General features: G+C 38.5%; 1 protein-coding gene across 1 annotated transcript in view; it reads right to left on the bottom strand.

The window, feature by feature from the left end:
- Positions 1 to 5,095: 5,095 nt before the first annotated feature.
- LOC126434812 (uncharacterized) overlaps positions 5,096 to 26,186 on the bottom strand; it is a 146,380-nt gene continuing 125,289 nt past the window's right edge. The window contains exon 3 of the mRNA XM_050090460.1: positions 5,096 to 5,701. Within this exon, the coding sequence (XP_049946417.1) occupies positions 5,534 to 5,701 (168 nt within the window). The 3' untranslated portion in view covers positions 5,096 to 5,533. The remainder of the gene's footprint in view (positions 5,702 to 26,186) is intronic.

Genomic DNA, 26,186 nt, shown 5'->3' with positions numbered 1-26,186 from the left:
TCATGAGGTTGTCTCCATACCCGTACATGTCCATCCGCTTGATACAATTTGAAACGAGACTCGTCCACCCAGGAAACATGTTTCCAGTCATCAAAAGTCCAATGTCGGTGTTGATAGGCCCAGGTGAGGCGTAAAGCTTTGTGTCATGAAGTTATCAAGAGTACACGAGAGGGCCTTTGGCTCCAAAAGCCCTTATCGATGACACTTCTTTCAAAAGTTCGCATGCTGACACTTGTTGATGGCGCAGCATTGAAATCTGCAGCAATTTGCGGAAGGGTTGCTCTTCAGTCGTCGTTGGTCCCGTTACTGCAGGATCTTTTTCCGGCTGCAGTGAAGTTGGAAATTTGATGTTTCACCTGTTTCCTCATATTCACGGTACACTCGTGAAATAGTCGTATGGGAAAATCCCCACTTCATTGCTGCCTCGGAGATGCTGCGTCCCATCGCTCGTGCGCCGACTATAACACCACGTTCAAACTCACTTGAATCTTCATAACCTGCTTGTAACACTATAATTAATACTGTAAATATTTTGTACTGTTTAATTCTGTTCAATGTCAAGTATGTATTTTTCACTATGTGATGTCTTTGACCTATTGTAATTTACTATTTAAACAACTGCGTCAGACACTTGTTGCCCTGCATAGGCGTTGCCGACCGCAGCGTCGTATTCTGCCTGTTTATATATGTCTGTATTTGAATATGCATGCCTATACCAGTTTCTTTGACACTTGAGCGTATATCCTCATCGGAGTCGCTCTATATCGCATATATGCTTCAACAACGCCCTCAAACGGAAACTTTTTGATCGCCTATTATACACTGCAATATTTTTGCATTATTTCTGCCGATTTCTTATGAGTCTCAGCAAACTATTACTTTGCGCTCCCTGTGCGTGAAAATTCAAGTGAGGACCAATGTTTTCTGAACGGGCTTGTAACACCATAATTAATACTGTAAATATTTTGTACTGTTTAATTCTGTTCAATGTCAAGTATGTATTTTTCACTATGTGATGTCTTTGACCTATTGTCATTTACTATTTAAATTCTTTGTATTAATGGGAGGAAAATGTTATATAATTATGTGGCTTTTGTGTTGACATGTTAAAGTATTTAAATATAAAGATTTTTTAAATATATGTTTGTTTACAACTACGTATAAGCTGGTTTATACCTATGGACTTGCATTGTATAAAATGAAAAGCAACAATTTGCAATGGAAGTGAGTTGGCGCGCGCCAAAATGTGGTTGGTGTGGGCTGAAAGGTGGAATAGTAGTCAGTCAGCAGCTAGCTACTGGACAGTCCGAGCAGCAAGTGAGTGAACAGCGCAAGTGCCAAGGGGAGCATCTGGTACCTGGATTAATATGGAAAGGCCTCGGATATGTGTACGGCTATAAAATGGTGCTTTACTAATGAAAAAGGCTCTAATGTTGGAAGTGTCATCGCCAAGAAGAAGATAATAGAGCAACTTACACCGAGAGGAGAGACCAGGTAGCCACAATATACTCGCCAACGATATTGCGCCATTACTTCAGCAAATCTAAGAGGTCAGATTTATGTCAAAGTATGAACCAGTAAAGTGTTGTTTAATTTGCAACAATAAGGCAAATTTTGTGAAACTTGTGTCCGATCCTTGATTTGGTTCCTCTCATGATACCTCTTAGGATCCAATCCACATAAATACTGACATCTGAGAATCTTGTGTGTTAAAAACTGATGAAAATTAATATTTGTTTGTTTGCATAATTCTGAATGTAAAAAGATACATAGAGATACAGTGATTTCAATTGAAGTTAAGGGAGGAAGTTAGTGTTTCATTTATGAAAACCTCCATAGTGATTGATTTGCTTTATTTCAAAGTGTTTATGCTTTAAAGATTAACTGCATTAAATTCTGTTAGTGACAATTACTGGTTATATTAATTGCAATAAGACAGCATGTTGTCTTGCAGTTAGTTAGAGTGTAAATGCACTTGAAGTCTTACTTAAAATTATATAGAGAAAATTGCTGGCATAACTCTTTTTAAAAAAAACCATGCAAGGTGAGTGAAATCAGTGAAAGAATAATACCAAAATTTGCATCTTAAAAATTGTCTCAGAAAAGAGTGTTTAGTTTGCTTTATAGTAATGGACAGTTAAAGGGTCCCCAATTTCGAGTTGCTTAAAATGAATAAACATACTTGAATAATGAATATATTAATTGCAGTTGAAGTAAAATTTGAGTTTTGTGTACTTTGTGTGACTTTTTGGAAAGTCAGTTTGAGAGCCCCCACCAACAATTTTGCTCATTGAGGATAAAGTTACTGTAATTGCTCTTTTCAATAAAAATAGAAACAATATTACTTCTTAATGAGTATAAAAATCCTATTGGAAGTGACATTTAATTATATTTGTACTATATGAAAAGTAACTATTGAAATAGAACAATATCCATGTTCAATTTTGGTTTTGTAGTGTCTTTCACAACATTTGATGATGAGATAATTTATAAATGACAAAGTATTACTGTTGAGAAGAGATTAAGGTGTTAACTGTTTCTGTGAGAACTTGCATCTACTATTTATAACTTCTTGCATCACTGTACCACTTGTCTGATTATGGTAGAGTTCATTGCATTTCTTTGAGAAAGAAGTAATGGTAGCTTTCCTGTATCATAACTCTATACAGATTATATAAAAGTAATTTTTCACATTATTATGCCTAATTAGGCTAGCGACCGTTTTTATTTCATTTAAGTAAACTTGGTTACTTTGAACATTTTCCAAATTTCAATCTTTAGCTTTCTGGTTTCTTCTGTTGCAATAAATTTAGGCTCAATAAGCCAAACCCATTAGATAATTCACAGCCAATTTACAAAACTCCTCCCAGAGGGTAACATAACTGCATCATAATACCATAATTGGTAATACACTGTATGTTAATATAATACATGAAGCAGTATAGTGTTATAGGCTGTACTTGCAGCTGATGCAGCTCCAGGAAGCTTGACTACCTGGTATAGTTACAGAAGGAAAATGATGCTGATTAGTAGGAGGAAAGTGTACAACAGACCCTTCTGAAGAAGGATCTATTCTAAAGTTAAGCTAAATATTGATAATAATTTTGAAATGGGTGGAATATATTGGAATCACTCATGAACAACACAGTAGGAAAAGGGTACCATGTAATATCTTAATACAAAAAATACTGATAATACAGAAAATACTGATTAGCAAAAAGGGTTAAACAGTTGTCAGCCCACCAGTGCAATGAATATCCAGGATCTTAAGAAAGGCAATTGCAAAGAAAATTATGCACATAACCACTGGCGTAGTAGCAGAACGTTGTCACGCTTTTCAGCAACAGCTGACAAAAAAATAAACAATCAGGAAGCACTTAATTTGCAGTTACTTACTCTGAATTACTAAATTTTGAAAGTGAAGTTAGGGGAAGTTGCTAGTATTTATAAAAGATTGACTGCAACCGAAACTTTTTTACAAAAAAAAAAAAAGACTTTCAGTAACATTATGCAAATTTTGTAAAAAGGCAAGCAATTTCCTTTTAATTATTGAAAGATTTAATTGAACTTACCATAAGCGAATGAGTAACTGATTTACTTTTAATATAAGAACAATGAGATTCGCACCAAACCAGCTGAAGTCAGTTGCTAAGCTACATACAGAATAAATGGTAATGTGCACTCTTAATTTTTGATGTATCTTTAGCTATTAGTTTTGCCAATGAACTTTTACATTACTTTAAGTGAATGAAGCTGATACTCAAAATTGCAAATCAGTTAAGCCTCTATGATGCATTACCAGACTGGACTGTTGCTGAGTCAGCAAAATTTAGGCTGAAACTTGTCATTAGCAAATAAACTAAATTGCCAGTAAATAGTTAGTCAATTTTCATATTTTTAGGTCACTTGATGATTGCGTGGAAAAGAAAGGAACCCTGCACGGTAATAATGCCTGAGGACAACGAAAACACAAGTGCCCTACAAGTTTTAACTATTGCGGGTTATTCCTACGAAAGTCAGTCAAACTTTGTGAAAGAAATGCCACTGGATAATGCCTGTACAATATTAGTCATACTCTGTCAGTTAACAGTCTTACCATGTCGTAACTGTGTGAAAAATGAAGCCGACGAAAATGTTGAGCTGTTGCTGCTGCTGGTTGAAAGCCATAAGTCGTCTCCAGAGCCACAGATAATTGTTGGACAGGTAATATTTAGAATTACAGCTTCCTCCGCCTGTCCACTCCGACCGTGCTGTTGCCGTACTTGCGGGTGAACAATCTAGGTGGCCCTACATTAGCGCGATCATAGCTGCACGCCGTATCTGCAGGAACGCCCAACGAACACTTCCGCACTCTCTCTAAAGGTGCGTCCACACAACTCGTGCACGCCAGACTTGTGCTCGTCATACTCGTCTGCCGGGAGACTTGTCAATCTTGTCCGACTTGCGATCGTGCTGCTTCTATCTTCGTCCACACTACTCCAGGTCGCTTGCCAGGCTTTGGATCGTGAGGATCCGCACCGTACTCGCAGTCGTGACCAGTGCCAGTTTCCTAATTTAAAAATGGATGAAGTGGTTATAGCAAGTGCCAGCTTCCTTGTGATGCGCCTTTTATCTGAGGAAGAGGATAGAAGAAGACGCTACAAAGTCCCAAGAAAACGCAGGTAGTGGATGATCACAGTTTTCAGAAGCAGAAAAAGACATAGTCGGAATGATTTGATAGATGACTTGGATGTTGAAAACATACATTTCTAGACATTTTGCCGTATGGCCGCATCAGATTTTCAATATCTGATAAATTTGGTAGGACCGAAAATATCAAAGGCTGACAGCAAATTTCGGAAAGCTATACAAGTTGCTGAGCGGTTGGCACTTACGCTCAGATACCTACCAACTGGCGATTCTTACACCAGCCTCAGTTTTTTTTTTATTTAAAGTCTCCAAGCAAGTGATATCAAACATTGTTCTTGAAGTATGTGCAGCTCTTACTGGCGGCTTGAAGGAGTTTGTAAAGGTAAGTTAATAAATTAGACAAATTTTGTTATTAATGCACTTTTATTCATGAGGTAATAAGCAGAAGAAATAAAAATATCTAGATTCAAAGAATGAGAAACAACTAAACGCAAAGATTATTACTTTTAATTATTATAAATCAAGCAGATCCACAAAATGTGGAGAGCCTTGTTTGGTGTTGTCAGAAGTAGAAGTAGATGTCTGTTGGAAGTTGATTTTCATCTTCTCATGGGCATGAACTTGTTGAGTTGAAGGAATCGGTAAGTGCGACGAGCTACTGTTGTCACTGTTGGTTGAACTTGGTCTAGAATGTTCGAAACAGCCGCTTTCTGCTCTGAAATCGTGTCAGAAAATCCTTTTATAACAAAAGCACGTGTTCTGTTGTCCATGGACCGTAGAACATTCGCTATGTACTCTTCATATGCGTCATACTCGTCTCTAATTTTAAATAAAGCAGTTTGTAGTGCATTATATGCCTCTCCTATAGAGGATCTTCGGCCCTTTTTCTCTGATTTTTTCTAGGTCAAGCAAATACCTTCGTGCGTTTGTTTAGTGTGGGTGGTAGTTCATTGCCTTGCGTTGTTTGATGATCGACATCTTGACTACTAATTTCTTCGCAAGTGCTCGCTGTACCTATGTTTCTATCCATGCCTGCAACCACCTCTTCTTCCAGATACTCCTTAAATTCCTCCTAAAACAAAGCGACGACAAAAGATTGTTATAAACAATGGCAAATCAAATAAAATAAAAATAAAAGAATGGATATAGGAATAGGGAGATACACGATAGTAATCGTAAAAAATTGAGAACAATGTCAAGTTGATAAGTGAAATTCAGAATATTTGTTATAATGATTACTACCTACTATTAGGCAAAATTACTGATTTTAATTATTATTATTGTTCATAATTATTAGAATGTCCATTAATGTCTATGCATTTAATAATTATTTATATTATTAGGAGTTATTAGTTTCTATTTACTTTTTTGCAGATGCCACAGACACAACAAGAGTGGTTACTTGTAGCAGAGGAATATGAGAGAAAGTGGAACTTTCCTCATTGCCTCGCTGCAATGGAGAGCAAACATTGTGCAATCCAAAGCCCAATTAATTCTGGAAGCGATTGTTTCTATTAAAGGACGTTTTTCAGTATTGTTCTTTTTGGCCTAGTGATGCTGACTATTGTTTTTTGTATGCTGATGTCGGCTGCCAAGGTCGAATTTCAGACGGTGGTGTTTTTGGAAACATCTTTTTTAAAGAATGTGAGTAATGGTACCATCGTTTTTCCGGCCGATCGTACCCTCCCAGGTAGACAGAAAAAAGTACCCTATGTTATTGTCGCAGACGACGCGTTTCCCCTCAACAATTATATCAAGAAGCCATATAGTGGACAACCACCACGGAGGCCAATGAAAAGAATTTTTAGCTACAGACTTTCAAGAGCACGGCGAATTGCGGAAAATGCGTTCGGAATACTTTCTTCCATATTCCGGATACTAAGAGCCTAGCCTGAGAAAGCCCAAAGTGTTATTATGACTTGTATATTTGTATATACCTCCATAATTTCTTGAGAAAAGTTCTGCTTCCAGACAAATTTATACCCCTGTGGGAGCAGTGGATCATGAGGAGAACGGGCATTTAAAGCCAGGAACTTGGAGAAATGAGATCACTCCTGCCTACAACGTTTACACGATTAGCGAACATTCCACAACGTTCAACGCAGACTGCCCAAGACAGAGATGAATTCGCTGCTTATTTCATTTCCGAAGAGGTAAGCTTGCCATGGCAAGACGATTACCAATAACTTATTAAAGAATTTTCAGCTGCTAGCACTAGCTGTACGCACTAGTGACTGCCTGACTGCACACATTTCAACTATCTATATGTGTGAAGTTTTACCTTTAATTAATTCCTATTTTATTGTTTTTATTTCCTCAAATAACATAATATACAAATAAAATACATATAAAAGTACATGTGCTTCAATATACTGTGCTAGAAAAATAAATGTTATACATTATTATTTATTACTAACTGAGTACCCAGCGTTGCCCCAGTATGTATTCCAATCCTGTTACTCCATTTCCTCCTTTCCCCTCTGTGATGTTCGGAACTCATTTTGCCACAAACCTTATAATTTTATCACAATTAGAACTTTTTTTTAATTTTTAAATTTGAAAACTATAAGTAATTACTAGGTATATTCCTAATAGAAATGGTAGGAAGCTAAAATAAATATGAAAAAATATCTTAAGAAATGATATGATTAATGGTATATAAGGGAATAACACGAAAAAAATTAAAATTAACAAATGAGCAGGGACCAAAATGTAAGCTGAGAAAGATAAAAAATTAGGTAGCCATGGAGACAGAACCAAAAAGGGGCTCAACCCCATTAACTTTGTTAATAGTTTGTTTATACATTTCCAAAAATAAATATATTTTACCCACATCTGTGTTGATTGTCTTCCGTGGCTAATATTTGCAATGCAGAAATTCAAATGCTTTGAAAGCGAACCAGTTTGGACTGTAGAGATGGGCAAAACTGTTCTTTTCAGAGATCGGATCAGAACTGTTCACTCCCTGAAGTGAACTAGCTCTTTTTCATGACTCACCACTCATTCACAATAGAAAATAAATGGAAGGCAAATTGGCCTTTAAACTTGGTTTATTCCAGTACTATACCTGTATTTTGATCTTATTTGATCCTATTTTGAAGTAACACAGATAATGAGTAAGAATTTTGTATTGTTTATTGAAATTTCCACGATATGACAAAGGTTTTGATTATTGATTTATTTTGCACTATCGTGGTTTTTTGGGTGATCGGAAAATGTTGTAACTTGAGATTTACATTAACAATATATTTGGCTATAATGTATTAAAATTTCATTAACCTTGTACTAATACATCACAAGCCATATATTTTTAAAGTGAACGTTTCCTTCCAAAGACGCCTAAAATCGCAAAATCCGTACCAGAATAAGAAAAAAAAATTGACTGTAAGACTAAAGTGCTGCATATAGCCTTACGCAGAATAAAACAAGGAAAATATTGGTGTATCACATTTTGCGATACGTTTATCGGTCCACTCGTAATTAAAGCGTAAATTCGAGTATCCATAATAAAAATCCTATAGTAAGAGGAGTCATCAGGAACCTAATCTGATCAGTTTAAACAAATAAAAATAAAATAAAAACAAATGATGTATACATAACATAATAATGTAATATACATAGCGGTATTACTACGAAGAACAATATCCAGTAGAGACAAACTCCGATGCAGAGGCGCTGAGTCAAGCAGGTCGAGCTGCGAGCTGTATTACAGCGTGAGCTAAGACCGCAGAGACCAGAGTGACACCTGAGTTGCTTTGCTCAACGCTCTGGCTAGAGTCGAGAACGGTGGGATGAGCGTTGAGCGGGCGAGTTCCAAGGGTGGGGGGAGCGGTGAACGGCCACCAGTCACTCGCTCCGAGACAAATCGTCCGTTCTCTTGCGAGCAGGTTGTTGCAAGTAGTTCTTATGTTCTCCGCTAGGAAGCTCTCTGTCCTGTTGCTCGCATCAACTGCCCAGAGGGCAGGACGTGCGAGTGAAACGATCGCCGACGGAGTGCGATGCTAAGTTAAGCTGCGGCAGAGGAAGCACAGAGACTGCACAGCATATGTGAAACACAAAATCCAATGGGGCACTGCACAATGCAGGCAGCCAAGGTAGAAGCAGGGCAGAGGCCGGCGCTGGCTGTGTTGTGTGGCATGTAGTGTGCTCTGACCAGCAGAGGCCCCGCTGTTATGCTCCATCACTCTCTCTCTCTCTCTCTCTCACTCGCTCTCTGTGCTGTGGGAAACGTTTGGAGCTACCGTTCTTTTTTTCTGAATCAGTGATTGTTCACTCCTTTGAAAGATTCAACTCTATGAATCAGTTCAGGAGCGGATCCCCCATCTCTAGTTTGGAGCGTTCATTTCCTCAACCCCAGCGCCAGACTTCCCAGGCTCAGTCTTCTTCTGGCGGACTTTCGTGTAAGTGGCTAATAAGCTGGTCTTTTTTTTTTTTTAATTCGGCCACATCCATGCCGAGTTCTGTCGCGATGGAATCCCACGCTTAACTTTTTTTAAATTTTATTTTCTATTGGGAGTTTGTTGCATCCCACAGCACAGGGTATTGTTCGTAAGTATTTATGAATTAATGACAAAATCGTCGGTTCACTCCATTTCAAAAGAAAAACCGATGTCCACTTATGCAGCAACAGCAACTGATATTTTTTATATAAGAATATACAGCCTACAGTTGCAGCTTAACTTCATCGTTCACCTAGATTTCAATGTTAGTAACAACGTCTTCTTCAGAACCTGCAAAAAGCTAATATTATAACGTGCTAGTAAATTATATTAGATATGGTCATCCTACAGGATGCAACGTGTAGTACTTACATAAAATATTATTTAAATGTTTGCCTAAAACAAGCCATGTCCTAAGTCAACTATTATTAGATGCTAAAATAGAGTTCAACATATTCCAGAAGGCAACTTATTCAGACATCATCATCCCGGCCGATTCAACCCACCCCCAAGCGCATAAAATGGCGTTTTTCTATTCTAGTATGCATCGGGCGATTTCTATCCCGTTGTCAGATGTCAACCTCGAAAAAGAATTACAAATTCTCGAGAGTATTGCACAGAGTAATGGCTATGATCCAAAGACAGTGAGGCAGTTATATCATAAGAACACGCGAAAAAGGACAACGACTTTAGTAAACACAAATACTCAAACGCAAGATCAGACCAAGAAATGGTTGTCGGTTCCTTATATAGGTAATGTCTTCTACAAAATTTCAGGTTTTAAAATTTTTTTCTCGACGAGTAGTAGTTTAAAGCAAAATTTGGTTCATTCCCTTGAGAAAGACTGTGGTAAGTCAGCGAAATCAGGTGTATATAAGATTATGTGTGATGATTACCCATGTTATTACATAGGTCAAACAGGCAGAGCTATAGCAGTAAGGTTTAAAGAACATCTTCCAATAAAGGGCGTAGGAACACGGGGGTCAGCCTTTGCGGAACATCTGGTGCAAATGGCTCATACACCTAAACCTTTACGTGACATAGAGCTACTACATCATGAAGTTAAGGGATATAGACTCGACACGCTTGAAGAACTACAAATTTATGCACACCTAATTAGAGATAGAGGCAATTTACTGAGCAATCAACTGTATCTAATAAATAGGGCATACTTCGAAGGCTTCCAGCCTATATTAGGTTTACAATAATTCATAATGCATATGACCATTACAGTTTCTGTAATAATAGAACCTTTTCTACAGATGTTCATACAAGATTTGTTGGTCAGTTTATAAGGCCCTGTAGTGGAACGTAAAACGTAGTCATGCTGGATACTGTAATTAACTTACAATAGTAAAGTATAAAATTAATTCATAGCGAAAATGTTATCTGACGCGTGCGTAATAAAAAGAGTTTGACTCTATACGTCTCGCGCATGCGCGCCGCCATCTGTGAGGCAGACCGCGAAGCCCTCTCGGTCCGCAGTCTCTAGTCACACGATGAGGCCCATACAACGGGCTTAAAGTGAATCTGCTACAGCTTGTTTAATAGAAGTGACAAAACCTTATGGTTATGCATCAAGTTTTATAAAGTTGATCCCGTGTCCCACCATCCTGATTTAGGTTTTCCGTGATTTCCCTAAATCGTTTCAGGCAAATGCCGGGATGGCTCCTTTGAAAGGGCACGGCCGAATTCCTTCCCCATCCTTCCCTAACCCGAGCTTCCGCTCCGTCTCTAATGACCTCGTTGTCGACGGGACGTTAAACACTAACCACCTTCCTTCCTTATAAAGTTGACTTAGGACATGGCTTGTTTTAGGCAAACATTTAAATAGTATTTTATGTAAATACTACACGTTGCATCCTGTAGGATGACCATATCTAATATAATTTACTAGCACATTATAATATTAACTTTTCGCAGGTTCTGAAGAAGACGTTATTACTAGCGTTGAAACGTAGGTAAACGATAAAGTTAACCTGCAACTGTAGGCTGCATATTCTTATATAAAAAGAATAATACCAAGACTAAACTGTACGAGTGCAGCGAGCCAACTGGTAAGTGCTTTGTTGCCGTCCACGCCACTCGCGCAGCTCGCCGCGCACCCCTTTGATGTACCGACAACAGCCGGAGCCAGACAAGCCATAAGCTCGGGCGCGCGAGCCCTCGGACCCTACCTCCGTCCACATCACTCGTAAGGCACGCAAGTCTCACAAGTACACGAGCCACACGAGTAGTGTGGACGCACCTAAGTCTCAGACTCCCCTGTTTCCTCTCTGCTCGCAGCGTGACGGACTCTCTTAACGCAAAGATAAATAACGGCACAGCTACTGCCACTCGTCGTTCCTATCGATACATTTAAATAAAATTCCCTTGGTTATTACCTAACAATTTTCTATATTTACATTATAATTACAACCAATTATATACGTTCACAAATAAATACACTATTACATCAATGATACATTAAATACTGTTTCTGTAATAAAGTTTAAAGATTCAGAATTAGATGTACAGTACAAGTCATCACCAGATATTGGCGAAAAATTTTGAAGGGTGCAGAAGGTATTTTATCCGCAGTTCCGGTGTTACGTGCTGTCTCCTAATGTCTATTAGTGGGTGATCGCACCCATATGTAAGGATATCACAGCCCCGAAACCTGTGACTCCTTGGTAGATATACTAACCTTTATGCAAAGGAGGCAGCAGAACTTTTTGTGATGTTTGCCATGTAAGTGTGGACGTGGAGGAGGTACACTTAAAATATGAAATGAAAGTAACAGGTCCTTTCTGGTGCCATGGGGTGCTCGTGATTCAGTTAAATGGGTAATTACACATGTGGTACATAGTTTTACGTTTTCTCAAAGCTATAAACAGTTTCAAATAACGACCGCCTGATCAAAACCACAATTTATAGATTATAACCTGTATATTAAAACTGAAGAAATTGCGATTGAAAGAACCAGAGGCTGTTGAGTGTTTCAGAGGTAGCAGTAGGCAACGATTGACAAGAACAGGGCACAGGAATACAGTAGAAGACGAATGTGTACCGGTGGCTTTGAGAGATTGAAATAGTGAAGGCAGCGGAGGATCAAATAGATAGAAATCGTTGGAGCGATTGAATTTAATAGATGCAATGAGAAAATATAAAAATTCAGTAAAGGAAGCAGGCGAAGGCGAATACAAATCCTAAGAATGAGGTCGACAGGAAATGCAAAATGGCTAAGGAGGAATGGCTAGAGGACGAATGCATAGAGTTTGAATCGTAGAAAGGCAGATACCGCCTTCGGGAAGATTAAAGAAGCCTTAAAGAGAAGCAGCTGTATGAACGTTTGTGCTCAGATGGAAAACCAGTACTAAGCAAAGAAGAGAAAGCTGGAAGGTGGAAGGAGTATGTAGAGGTCTATGCAAGGGAGATTAACTTGCACGTATTATTATAGAAACAGAAAAAGACGTATATGAAGAGGAGATGGGAAACTTTATACAGCAAGAAGAATTTGACAGAGCACTGAAAAACCTAAGTCGAAACAAGGCCACGGGGGTAGACGACATTCACTCTTCCTCCTAGTATGAGACAGGTGAAATACTCTTAGACTTGAAGAAGAATATAATAACTCCAATTCCAAAGAAAGCAGGAGCTGACAGGTGTGAATAATACTGCTCTATCACCTTAATAAGGCATGCTTGCGGAAAACTGGCACGAATTCTTTGCAGAAGAATGGAAAAACTGATGGAATCCGACGTCGGGGAAGATCAGTTTGGATTCCGGAGAAATGTAGGAACGCGCGAGGCAATAGTGGCCCTACGATCTTTCTTGAAACATAGGTTAATGAAAGGCGTTTATAGCGATTGTAGACTTACAGAAAAAATTTTGACAATGTTGACTAGAATACTCTCTTTGAAGTTCTGAAGGTAGCAGGGGTAAAAAACAGGGAGCGAAAGACTATTACAACCAATACAGAAACCAGACGGTAATTACAAGTGTCGAGGCGCATGAAAGGGGAGCAGTGGTTGAGAAGGGAGTGAGACATGATTGTAGCCTATCCCCCGATGTTATTCAATTTGTGTATTGAGCAAGCAGCAAAGGAAACCAAAGAAAAATTTGGAATTCAATAATACCAGGGAGTTGAAAGAAAAACATTGAGGTTTGCCTATAATGCTATAATTCTGTCAGAGACAGCAAAGGGCTTGGAAGAGCAGTTGAACGGAATAGACAGTTTCTTGAAAGAAGGATATAAGACGAATATCGAAAAAGCAAAATAAGGATAATAGGATGGAGTCGAATTAAATCAGGTGATGATGAAGGAATTAGATTAGGAAACGAGACACTTAAAGTAGAGATGATATAAAATGTAGACTGGCAATGGCAAGAAAAGAGTTCCCGAAGAAGGGAAATCTGTCAACAACGAATATACATAGGTTTAACTGTCAGGAAGAATTTTCTGAAATTGTTTGTATCGAGTGTAGCCATGTATGGATGTGAAATATGGGCGATAAACAGTTTACACAAAAAGAGAATTAAAGCTTTTGGAATATGGTGCTACAGAAGAATGCAGTTGGTTAGATCGCGTAAGTAAAGAGGAGGTGCTGAATAGAATTGGAGAGACAAGAAATTTTTGGCACAACCTGACTAGAAGAGGGGATCGATTGGTAGAACATATTCTCAGACGTCAAGGAATCACTAATTTAGTACTGGGGGGGGGGGGGGAGGGGGGAGATGTGGGAGGTTCAAAATGGTTCAAATGGCTCTGAGCACTATGGGACTTAACATCTGTGGTCATCAGTCCCGTACAAACCTAACTAACCTAAGGACATCACACACATCCATGCCCGAGGCAGGATTCGAACCTGCGACCGTAGCAGTCGTGCGGCTCCGGACTGAGCCCCGAGAACCACTAGACCACCGCGGCTGGCGGAGATGTGGGAGTAAAAATATATGAATATAGTAAGCAGATTCAGAAGGATGTAGGTTTCAGTAGTTTACTCGGAGATGACGAAGCTTGCACAGGATATACACTATGTGATCAAAAGTATTCGGACACCCCCCCCCCCCCCCAAAAACATACCTTTTTCATATTAGGTACATTGTGCTGCCACCTACTGCCAGGTACGCCATATCAGCGACCTCAGTAGTCATTAGACATCGTGAAAGAGCAGAATGGGGCGCTCCGCGGAACTCACAGACTTCGAACGCGGTCAGGTGATTGGGTGTCAATTGTGTCATACGTCTGTACGCGAGATTTTCACACTCCTAAATATCCCTAGGTTCACTATTTCCGACGTGATAGTGAAATGGAAACGTGAAGGGACACGTACAGCACAAAAGCGTACAGGCCGACCTCGTCTGTTGACTGACGGAGACCGCTGACAGTTGAAGAGGGTCGTAATGTGTAATAGGCAGACATCTATCCAGACCATCACACAGGAATTCCAAACTGCATCAGGATCCACAGCAAGTACTATGACAGTTAGGCGGGAGGTGAGAAACTTGGATTTCATGGTCGAGCGGCTGCTCATAAGCCACACATCACGCGGGTAAATACCAAACGACGTCTCGTTTGGTGTAAGGAGCGTAAACATTGGACCACTGAACAGTGTAAAGACGTCGTGTGGAGTGACGAATCACGGTACACAATATGGCGATCCGATGGTAGGGTGTGGGTTTGGCGCATGGCCAGTGAACGTCATCTTCCAGCGTGTGTAGTGCCAACAGTAAAGTTCGGAGGCGGTGGTGTTATGGTGTGGTCGTGTTTTTCATGGAGGGAGCTTGCACCCCTTGTTGTTTTGCGTGGCACTATCACAGCACAGACCTACATTGATGTTTTAAGCATCTTCTTGCTTCCCATTGTTGAAGAGCAATTCGGGGATAGTGGTTGCATCTTTCAACATGATCGAGCACCTGTTCATAATACACGGCGTGTGGTGGTCCTCTCCTCAGTGCAGCACTCTGTGAAGAATGGGCTGCCATTCTCCAAGAAACCTTCCAGCACCTAACTGAACGTATCCCTGCGAGAGTGGAAGCTGTCACCAGTGCTAAGGGTGGGCCAACAGCACATTGAATTCCAGCATTACTGATGGAGGACGCCACGAACTTGTAAGTAATTTTCAGCCAGGTGTCCAGATACTTTTGATCACATTGTGTAGTAGCATGGAGAGCTGCATCAAACCAGTCTTCAGACTGAAGACCACAACAACAACGCATTGTCTGATACGTTGCAAGTTAGAGCTTACGACATTGACTACTCTCTAACAAAAATTAATGAATACAAAGAAATGTTGAAACCCAAATGCAACAGATTTGAAAGAACGTGGAAAAGAGTTGTCCATGGCCAACATATGGATGGACCAGTAACTAAACGTCGTAGATGCTGTAATCAATTTAGAAACAAACTGTAGAAGAATCTGAAGCCAAATTTTGACACTGTGGTGGGACAGTTACAAGACAGATTTAGTTACTTGCACGGTCTGTGTCTTTGGAACTTTTCAGTGTACATAATTTTGATCAGTTCAAACAGTGTTTCCCTGAACTTGCATTATAATCACTAAAGTACTTCAACGGATCACTTTCTGATTTTCCTTGATTAAGATCACTGCTAGATGAACATAGCGTGTCTGGTAAAAATTGTGTTTGTTCTTAATAAATTTCGAGATGCAAGCTGTGATGAGAACAACGTACAGAATTTTGTTGAGCATGGGGACGTTGAGATGAAGAATTGCGCCAAGTTTCGTTATGCACGTCCGTGCATTCCGTGGATACCGCATACCTGCATATTGTAATGTGTATTGCTGTGGCGGAAGTGAACTCGCCCATCGGGAAAGGCGCGGATGTCGTCGAAACGTAAAAATGTGCGTCTGGGATTTTCGTCGAAACGTAAAAATGTGCGTGTGGGATTTTCAAGAATTATCATGAAACGTAGGTACCTATTTCATATTAGTGCTACGATGTACTTTAATAACCTTTGTATCAGAGGATCATCATTTCGCTATCGGTTTTATGACACGTCAGCCCTGTGACACCGCTTGTTCGATCATGAAAACCGTCGGCCTTTCCTCGGAGGTTGGCTTCAGAGAATCTGCTGCTCCCGGCCAAACCAGCTCGTCCAGTAGCCACTTTCCTCTATCAGGAAAAACGTAAGAATTTGGTTCCGTTAAGTTTCCCGGTAGAACGATTTTTGCACAAGACCTATGACTATCGCCATCTCTGTCTTCTTGATCGACTTTGAACGTAACGATCCTGTTCTTACTTTCTATCCCGAGATGCGACCACTGCGCCAAAACGTCCCAAAATGTAACCGTGGTCCCTGTGTAGCTCAATGTGCCCCAAGTTATTCCTTCATTATCTTCCTTGCTCATTTCGTGAACTGTATTAAAACAGCATGAACAAAAATTTAATCTCGCCTCGTCACCACACGTCTGTCTGTATTGTAACGAATAAAAATGTTTCTTCGTTCAGTCGTCGTCAAACTGCGGCCTGCGTGCCGCATGCAGCTCGAATGAAGTATTCATGTGGCCAAATCCAGGTATTTAAACTGATGTTAAGAGCTTCTGAAGAGTCTCACTAAGAAACAAAAATACGTACAATAACAGTAATGCGAGTATTGTAAGATGTGCTTAATTGTAATGGACGTGGCTGAATTCGGCCGTGAGGCAAGTGAAGTTGACCGCTTACACCAGGAGCAAAGGTTAAGTAATATAGCCACTGCGTGGTTAGAGGACGTGAGAGGGGGAATGTTTAATTGTGTTTCTTTCAGTACTGACAACTGACGTCCGTGCGCGATTCCTACCGATCAGGTGCACTGACATAAGTTTTGACACGGAAGTAACATGTATTCATAAATGCGCATGGCAGAGATGGTCATTTTCAAATACGGTACTTATTTGTATCAAGAAACATTACATTAATTAAGTCTGTTTTAATACAACACAGTTGTAGAAGAATATTGGTATTTAAATTATTTATCAAACTTTTCTGACGGTGTCTCAGTTCTTTTTTTTTTTTTTCTTTTTTTGACGTCAGTCTTTGACTGACTTGTTGTGGCCTGCCACGAATTTCTCCCCCGTATCAAACTTTTCACTGCTAGGTAGCAAATGCAACCTATGTCCTCTATTATCTATTGCATGTATTCTAGTCTCTGTCTTCCTCCACAGTTTATTCAAGTATGCATTTAAATACTAGGACAAATATTATTACCAATCTATGTGATTTACACTCACAGTAAAAGAAACAACACTTCACCAGGCAGCTGTTGTGTCACAGAGGAATATAATCACCGGACAAAGATACGATCCAGGTTTAATGACACAAACTGAAAAAAATCACTGCATAGTACCAGAATCAAAGGGAGCAAGTGAAGTGCTTAGTATACTACAGGAAGGAGAACTATTACATTTAAAACCAACTGTTAGAATACTTCACCAAAATGTTCAATACATAAACAATAAAACAGAGGAACTAGAGGTAATGTTACAGGAGTATAGGCCAAACATTCTAGTAGTTACAGAACATGGGCTAAAAGAAAATCACATAGGAATTTACAACTTGAAGAATTATGTGAAAGTAGCCAGTTTTTGCAGAACTTCCTATAAAGGTGGTGGGGTTGCCATTTTTTCTAACTATAAATCAACTAAAGCCATAAATATAACAAAATATGCTATAGAATTGAGCTTTGAAGCAACAGCACTGGAAACTAAAATTGCTGGGAATTTATGTTGTGTATTAGGTTTGTATCGATCACCAAATGGTATAATTAAAACCTTCTTTGAACAGCTGGACGATATAATCCAACACCTCTCAAAAACATATGCATATTTGATCATTATAGGAGATCTGAACATAGACATGAGTAAAAATACAGACAATACTAAGACCCTACTGGACTTATTGTGCATATACAATCTAAAAATAAAAATAGATAAACCAACCAGAGTAACAAAGCATAGTGAAACTATTATTGATCATGTAATAACAAATATTCCTACATGCTATTGTGACACACAGGTAATAAACTCCACATTAGCAGACCATTTTGCAATCATGATAGACATAAATATAAAGACTAGTGATTCAGTGCAGAAGATATGGGAGATGAGAAGACAGAACTACCCACATAACATAAATCTGCTAAAAAAGATGTTAGAGGCAGAAAACTGGGAAACAATATATGCAGCTAAAGATGCAAACACCAAATGGAACCAGTTTTATTCTTTATTCAATTATTATTATGATGTTACATGTCCTGTTAGTAAAAGGCTTGTCAAACAGCAACAAAAAAAGAAAAGCTCGGTGACTGAAGAAGTAATCCATGCCAGAAATAATCTGAGAGTGTATTATGACCTCTCCAAACAAAAAAATAATGAGGCCTACAACACACTGTATAAAATAAAAAAGGAAGAGTACTGTAGTTTTATCAGAGAAACTAAAGCATCATTCATCAGGATGTCTATAGATAAGGGAAAGAACTGCTCAAAAGGTTTATGGTCGTTCATTAATGGAGAGAGAGGAAAAGTAACAAATCGGGCAGAGGACATCTGCCCACTGATGAGTGGGAAAAGCAATGCAAACCCTCTAGAAGTAGCCAATACTTTTAACAGATATTATATTACTGTAGCAGACGAATTAATAAGTCAAAATAAAACAAATGCAATAAGTAAATTGTTAAACCCCCCCACATACAAATCATACTATGGTTTTCATACCTACAACAGATGCAGAAGTGTCAAACCTAATAAAACAACTTAAAATTAACACTCTTCTGGCTTGGATGGTGTTACATCACATCTCATAAAGGAATGCAGAGAATGTATATTAAAACCATTGACACACATGCTGAATGCTGCGATAGAAGAAGGTATATTTCCAGATTCACTGAAAGTAAGTAAAGTGAAGCCAATATTTAAGAAAGGGAACAGGGATGAATTAGGAAATTACAGGCCAATATCATTGATCTCAACATTTGCTAAAATCTATGAAATGATAATAAAGAATAGAATTGTAAGTTTTATAACCAAGTACAGTAAACTGCATTCATCACAACATGGTTTCAGAGAAGGGAAGTCAACAAAAACAGCAACAACAGATATAATTGAGCACATTCTTAATTTACTTGACAGGCAACAAAAGACTTGTGGGATTTTTATGGACCTATCTAAGGCATTTGATTGTGTGAACCACTCAAAATTAATGATGAAATTATATCAGTATGGAATTAGAGGAAAATGCTATGACATACTTAAATCATACATTACAAATAGGAAACAATGCACAGAAATCAGACATACTAGTGGGGGAAATAAAACAAACTACATATCAGAATTACAAACAGTTAAACATGGTGTGCCGCAAGGGTCTGTGCTTGGGCCAATACTATTTATATTCTAAGTAAATGACTTCCCTAGCTATATAAATCAGAAACTTATAATGTATGCTGATGACACAACAATCATTTGCACAGCTGACACAAAGGAGGAGCTTGAGAAGGAAGCACTCCTGACTATTGAAAATGCAACTAAATATTTAACACAAAACAACCTGTTTATGAATCAGTCTAAAACAATGAATGTAGTATTTCAGACCAAGCATAGTGAAAATTATAATATAAATGTTAATATAAATGGAAAGACTATTAAAGAAGTAACCAGCACAAATTTTCTAGGAACTATAATAGACAAACATTTGGCATGGGGGGAGCACATAGATGCACTGTGTAAAAAGATAAACAAACAGATCTTCATCATGCATAAAACAGCTAAGACTGTGGATGATAAAGTCCTCAGATCAATGTATTATGGACTTGTCTTCCCACATTTGTCTTATTCAGTTCATATACGGGGAAATGCACAAGCTGGGAACCTAAAAAGAATATTCACAATTCAGAAAAGGGCAGTGAGATGCATTGCAAAAATACCACCAAGACAGACCTGTAGGCAAGCTTTTGTACACTATAATATTATGACAGTATATTCACTGTATATATACCAAAGCATAATGGTGGTAAGGTCAAGTGATAAACACCTCCTAAATAAAGGTGTACACAAACACGGTACAAGAGGAAATGAAAATTACTACATGATAAACAGAAATCTAAAACTGTCTATGACTGCCCCAGAAGAAGCAGGCAAAAGGTTTATTAATAAACTCCCCAAAATCATTAAAAAAGAAACAGATCTAAAATGTTTTAAAAATCACTTGAAACTATATCTCACAGAGAAATGTATATACAGTTTGAGTGAATACTAAGATGATGTTAAAATATATCATTACTGAAATGTACCTGTAAAAATTATCATTTCTGTATGTTTTTTTTATTTGTGTGTACGTATAATGTGAAACATGTAAAACCTTTGTATGATTATGGACTATTTCTGTTTAATCATTTGTTTCATTTATATATATATTGAAATCAAGTTTGATGTTAATAGGTTATTGTATGACACACCCAATACTCTCAGCTGGATTTTCAGCTGGAGTCCATGGGCAAAGAATAAATAAATAAATAAATAAATAAATAAACAACTGCTACATCTCTAAGGTTGGCAGCGGTCTGAAACAGACCACAGTCGACAAGAACTGTTCTGAATGGTGCCGACCAACGAGTTAAAATTTCATAGAGTGCATGGAGGTATAAGGATGGGAGATGCCATGACGTCACAAACTTGAAGCCGACAGAAACCGAACTCCGCCATTGCAGTTTGGTCAGAAGACTCGTTTGCGATTGTGCTACTGTGTAGAGCTGCTGAAGGTTTTTTCATTTTAAAATGCTGGTTTGCGTTGTTTACGGGTGTACTAACCATTGGAATAGTGCTACCAAGTTAAAAGGAATCATGTTCCATGCGTAAGTAGCCCCGTTCGTAAAATATTGTCGTTTATATTCGTGAGATGTGCGGCCTTGTTTACGTTTTGTGAAACTGTTTTCTTCTTATTTTATTTCAGATTTCCGATCAATGAAGCTTGTAGGGCTCTGTGGGTTCATATGCTTATTTTTCTTGACAAAGCACAAACGATGTTTGTATTTACAAATGAAATTTTGTATAAGTGTGTAAACGAGTAAGAAATACCATCCGGTATGTAAACTAGCATAGCTTTTGGGTTCTGCTTTCAGTTTACATCGACACAAATACAGTAGAAGATGATTTGAGTTTGAAAAGAGCTTTGTACACTGTTATTTTTCATCATTCGAAGTTCGTATCTAAAAGAAACACTTAAGTTAACGAGACCAAATCAGTTGTATTGCTGGGGCAAAAGCGCATTAAAAACAAAACGAAAACAGCTGAAAAAGCTATTCTGACGTTGTGTTATGCATGTAAACATTGTAACACTCATCATCTGAAATTATTTCGCAGACATAACGTTAAATATGAAGAACACGCAATTCTAACAAGAGCTCTGTCACTGTTTTGACCAATCAAACATGGCGGCCCACCGGCTTCAAACAGACGTACAGCAGACAGCCATAGTGCCATCTCCCCTCCTTATACCTCCATGATAGAGTGGCTATAGGTCCGCCATGTTTGAAGCAAATTGAAGTTCTGGCCGCCATGTTTTCTTTAGTCAAGGCATTCGACTGCTGTGTCCCGCCCCCTTGTAACTGCGTTTGACTTACTTGAAATAGCCCATACTAGCTTTATTTTTTCTAAAACAAGCAATAGACAGCAGTGATTTCAGTGTACACTGACAGCAAAAAAGGATGTTTTTGTCGAAATATGGCTAAACTTTTCGATGTAGATAACACTACAAGACAACTCAAATAAGTCTGTCCATCCACTATAACGTTACTTGTTACCTATAAATTAATGCAATTAGAGCAGATACCACCAGAATATTACGGCGAAACTTCTAAACATGCTGTGGTTAACTATTAGAAACAGTAAAGGGCGCAGAAATGCGATATTTTTGTCGCTCTTTCAAAGTAAACAGTCAAAGCCTCAAAAACCAGTACACTGTGAACGAGAATTTATTTGAAATATGTGTTACAAGTAGTTAACACAAGCATAGTAATTCAATAACAAAGTCGAAGCGTTCTTGGGTGGGGTAATTTCACAAATTTTCGTAAGTAGCTGTATGCCTTGGCAGAATAAAAGTGTAGGGTCATGGCAAATTTCCTTATTTGCTGAGAATAAGGGCATAGTTTAGCACTGCACTGAAGTTCCAATAGCTCCTTCAACAAACCAACTACATGTTCACTGTTCAACATATCAGAAACTGAACTACATAGCCTTCTTCTCAAACCAGCAACTAAAGTCTGTAACTGCACTATTCTTCTTTTGTGTCGTACACTAAGTTGCTTCATTTGCTTTATCCGCTTCATTAGTCGCACATTCTCTGCTTGTACTGTGTTATATTGTGTTTTCAACTTCTTAGGGCTTGGTAGACAGTAATTGTGGTCAGCAGAAACAGATGTGGGTCCGGCAGGCACTGAAAGAATGCAGTTACATCATAAGTTTATAACAGAGTTACACCATACGATTATAATAGAAAGTATGTAATTCAAAGTAATAAGAACACGTAGTAAAATTAAATTATTGACTTACTTTGTGCTAATGGTGTCACTGTAATAGCAATATCTTGCAAATTGTCGAAAGATCGCTTTCTGGGTTGTGGTCGAAATACTTTATCTTGCTTTTGTAAATATGGTGGAAAGTTAAAGATAGTAGGTACTGCTTTTGACAAAAGGCGCATCTGGACATTTGTGTGGTACATATATTTCTCTTCAAAATGAGCTGAACAGAGGTAACTGGCTGTAGTAGGAAACCAGTTTTCTCGCTTCATATTTATAACCCATCTTTTTGTAATTTCCTTATATTTTAAAGGAAATCTGTAATCAACGATAAGTAAATTACTTCCTGCATTTGTCTTAAGCATAATTACAGTTCCAATGCAAATGACTCTTTAATAAACATTAAAAAACGTGTGTCGTATTTCGGTACTAATATACTTACTTATAATATGAAATATTTGTTGTTTTATCGCTGCGATTTGTGCAGTTGAACGCTGAACACACTGCAGGCATGTTGACTTTATATTTTGTAACAAAAAAGTCAACTAGAAAAGTTAAGAGTCGCAGTTAAGGAACATAGGTCGTGTATCCCTCCGCCACTGCTATTTCTGCGATTTCTGCTACTTCCGCGATTTCTGCTACTTCTGCGATTTCTGTGACTTCTGCTACTTCTGCGATTTCTGTGACTTCTGCTACTTCTGCGATTTCTGTGATTCCTGCGATTTCTGCGACTTACCACTGTATGAAAAATTTACATCTGTCAACACAGAAAATTGCTTCTCAACAAACCTGTCATTGGCAAGTATGTTTTTTCAGTCACTCAGTAAAGTGATAACTCAAAATATCATTGTCAACATATCTGAAGAAATTGCCACTGCGTCTTTAGACCGTTTTCGTCAGACGAGAGGTTAGTTTCTAAGCGTTTCGATGGACTTAATTACTTCAGTGAGATCGTTCTTGCAAATGTGATATTCATTATAGCAAATATTAGCAATCTACTCTGTCAATTATATTGCTAGTAATTAATGACAGCAAAAATTGTTTAATAATCCTTGTGTTTTTGCAGACACAGTTCTGACTCTGATTACTGGTTGCTGTACGTATCTATCCACATCAAGGCTGTTGAGAGAGACTCGTGAAGATTCAAGACAGCTCTTAGAGGATTTGCAGTTTAAAAGTGAAATAATTGTGAAATAAGTCTGTGAATGCTTAAACTGCGTTTTATTGAAGTTGTTGTGCGATTTTAAAGGAATAATAAATGTCAAATACAGTGAGTGAATAATAAAAATCTCATTTTCCACATGTTTAATATTGAAATAAGCCCTTCATATGCACACACAGCACATCGATCTCGTGAGGCACAAGGCTCTCATAACGAAGTACGTACGTCGGTCAACAGATGACACTAGGAAAAGTATGTTAACTGCGCTTTTTAGTTGCTACTTGCGACTCTTAGTTGCGATTTGTCACAGAAATCGCAGTTTGACTCGGTAGCGAATAGCGTAAATGAACTTTGCTCAACAGATGGCAGTGCTAACTGCGCTTTTTAGTTGCTACTTGCGACTCTTAGTTGCGACTTGTCACGGAAATCGCAGTTGGACTCAATAGTGTATCGCAGAGATGGGCGTAGTACGAACTTTGACCCATAGATGGCACTGTTAAACGCGCTTTCTAGTTGCTACTTGCGACTCTTAGTTGCGACTTGTCACGGAAATCGCAGTTAGACTCGATACCGTATCACAGAGATGGACGTAGTACGAACTTTGGCCAACAGATGGCACTGTTAACTGCGCTTTCTAGTTGCTACTTGCACTCTTAGTTGCGACTTGTCTCGGAAATCGCAGTTAGACTCGATACCGTATCGCAGATATGGACGTAGTACGAACTTTGGCCAACAGATGGCACTGTTAACTGCGCTTTTTAGTTGCTAGTTGCGATTCTTAGTTGCGACTTGTCACTGAAATCGCAGAAAGCAATGCTAAATTTCATAGAGTGGCTGAGATACTAGTTACAGCGCTCCTAGCGGCAACCAACGCTAACTCTGCCGCCATGTTCTCTTTAGTCAAAACATTAGGAAAGCGTTACTGTTGTTTGTGTTGGAAGTGTGTCAGCTGTTGTGATATTACTGCAATATTTAACTTTTCTAGTTGACTTTTTTGTTACAAAATATAAAGTCAACATGCCTGCAGTGTGTTCAGCGTTCAACTGCACAAATCGCAGCGATAAAACAACAAATATTTCATATTATTAGTAAGTATATTAGTACCGAAATACGACACACGTTTTTTAATGTTTATTAAAGAGTCATTTGCATTGGAACTGTAATTATGCTTAAGACAAATGCAGGAAAGTAATTTATTTATCGTTGATTACAGATTTCCTTTAAAAGATAAGGAAATTACAAAAAGATGGGTTATAAATATGAAGCGAGAAAACTGGTTTCCTACTACGGCCAGTTACCACTGTTCAGCTCATTTTGAAGAGAAATATATGTACCACACAAATGTCCAGATGCGCCTTTTCTCAAAAGCAGTACCTACTATCTTTAACTTTCCACCACATTTACAAAAGCAAGATAAAGTATTACGACCACAACCCAGAAAGCGATCTTTCGACAATTTGCAAGATATTGCTGTTACAGTGACATCATTAGCACAAAGTAAGTCAATAATTTAATTTTACTCCGTGTTCTTATTACTTTGAATTACATACTTTCTATTATAATCTTATGGTGTAACTCCGTTATAAACTTATGATGTAACTGCATTCTTTCAGTGCCTGTCGGACCACATCTGTTTCTGCTGACCACAATTACTGTCTACCAAGCCCTAAGAAGTTGAAAACACAATATAACAGAGCACAAGCAGAGAATGTGCGACTAAAGAAACGGATAAAGCAAATGAAGCAACTTAGTGTACGACACAAAAGAAGAATAGTGCAGTTACAGACTTTAGTTGCTGGCTTGAGAAGAAGGCTATGTAGTTCAGTTTCTGATATGTTAAACAGTGAACATGTAGTTGGTTTGTTGAAGGAGCTATTGGAACTTCAGTGCAGTGCTAAAGTATGCCATTATTCTCAGCAAATAAGGAAATTTGCCCTGACCCTACACTTTTATTCTGTCAAGGCATACAGCTACTTACGAAAATTTGTGAAATTACCACACCCAAGAACGCTTCGCCGTTGGACAATGTCAGTGGGTGGCCATCCAGGTTTTACTGAGGAGGGTTTCACTAAAATTGCCTCTGAAGTTGAAAATAGCACAACCCAAATTTTTGCAACATTGATGTTTGATGAGATGGCTATTAAGAAGGACCTTGTTTGGGATGGGGAAAAAATAAGAGGCTATGTTGATTTTGGGGAGGGTGGCATAGAAAGTGATGATAGCGAGGCAGCAAAAGAGGCTCTTGTGTTCATGGTCACAACGCTAAACAGAAATTGGAAAATTCCTGTGGGTTATTGTTTAGCTCACTCCCTATCTTCTACTGTAAAGCTAAATTTGGTACAACAGTATCTCCGAAAACTTGAAGACACTGTGGTTTGCGATGGTACGGTCACAAATAGATCTTTAATGGCAAATTTAGGGATCAGATGCGATGAACAGGGAGCACAGTGTTGGTTTCCCCACC

This window comes from Schistocerca serialis, chromosome 1 (assembly GCF_023864345.2).
Source record: "Schistocerca serialis cubense isolate TAMUIC-IGC-003099 chromosome 1, iqSchSeri2.2, whole genome shotgun sequence".
In the NCBI taxonomy this organism is placed as follows: Eukaryota; Metazoa; Arthropoda; class Insecta; order Orthoptera; family Acrididae; genus Schistocerca; species Schistocerca serialis.
Note: the sequence above shows the minus strand (reverse complement) of the source record. Positions and strands in the feature narration are given on the sequence as shown.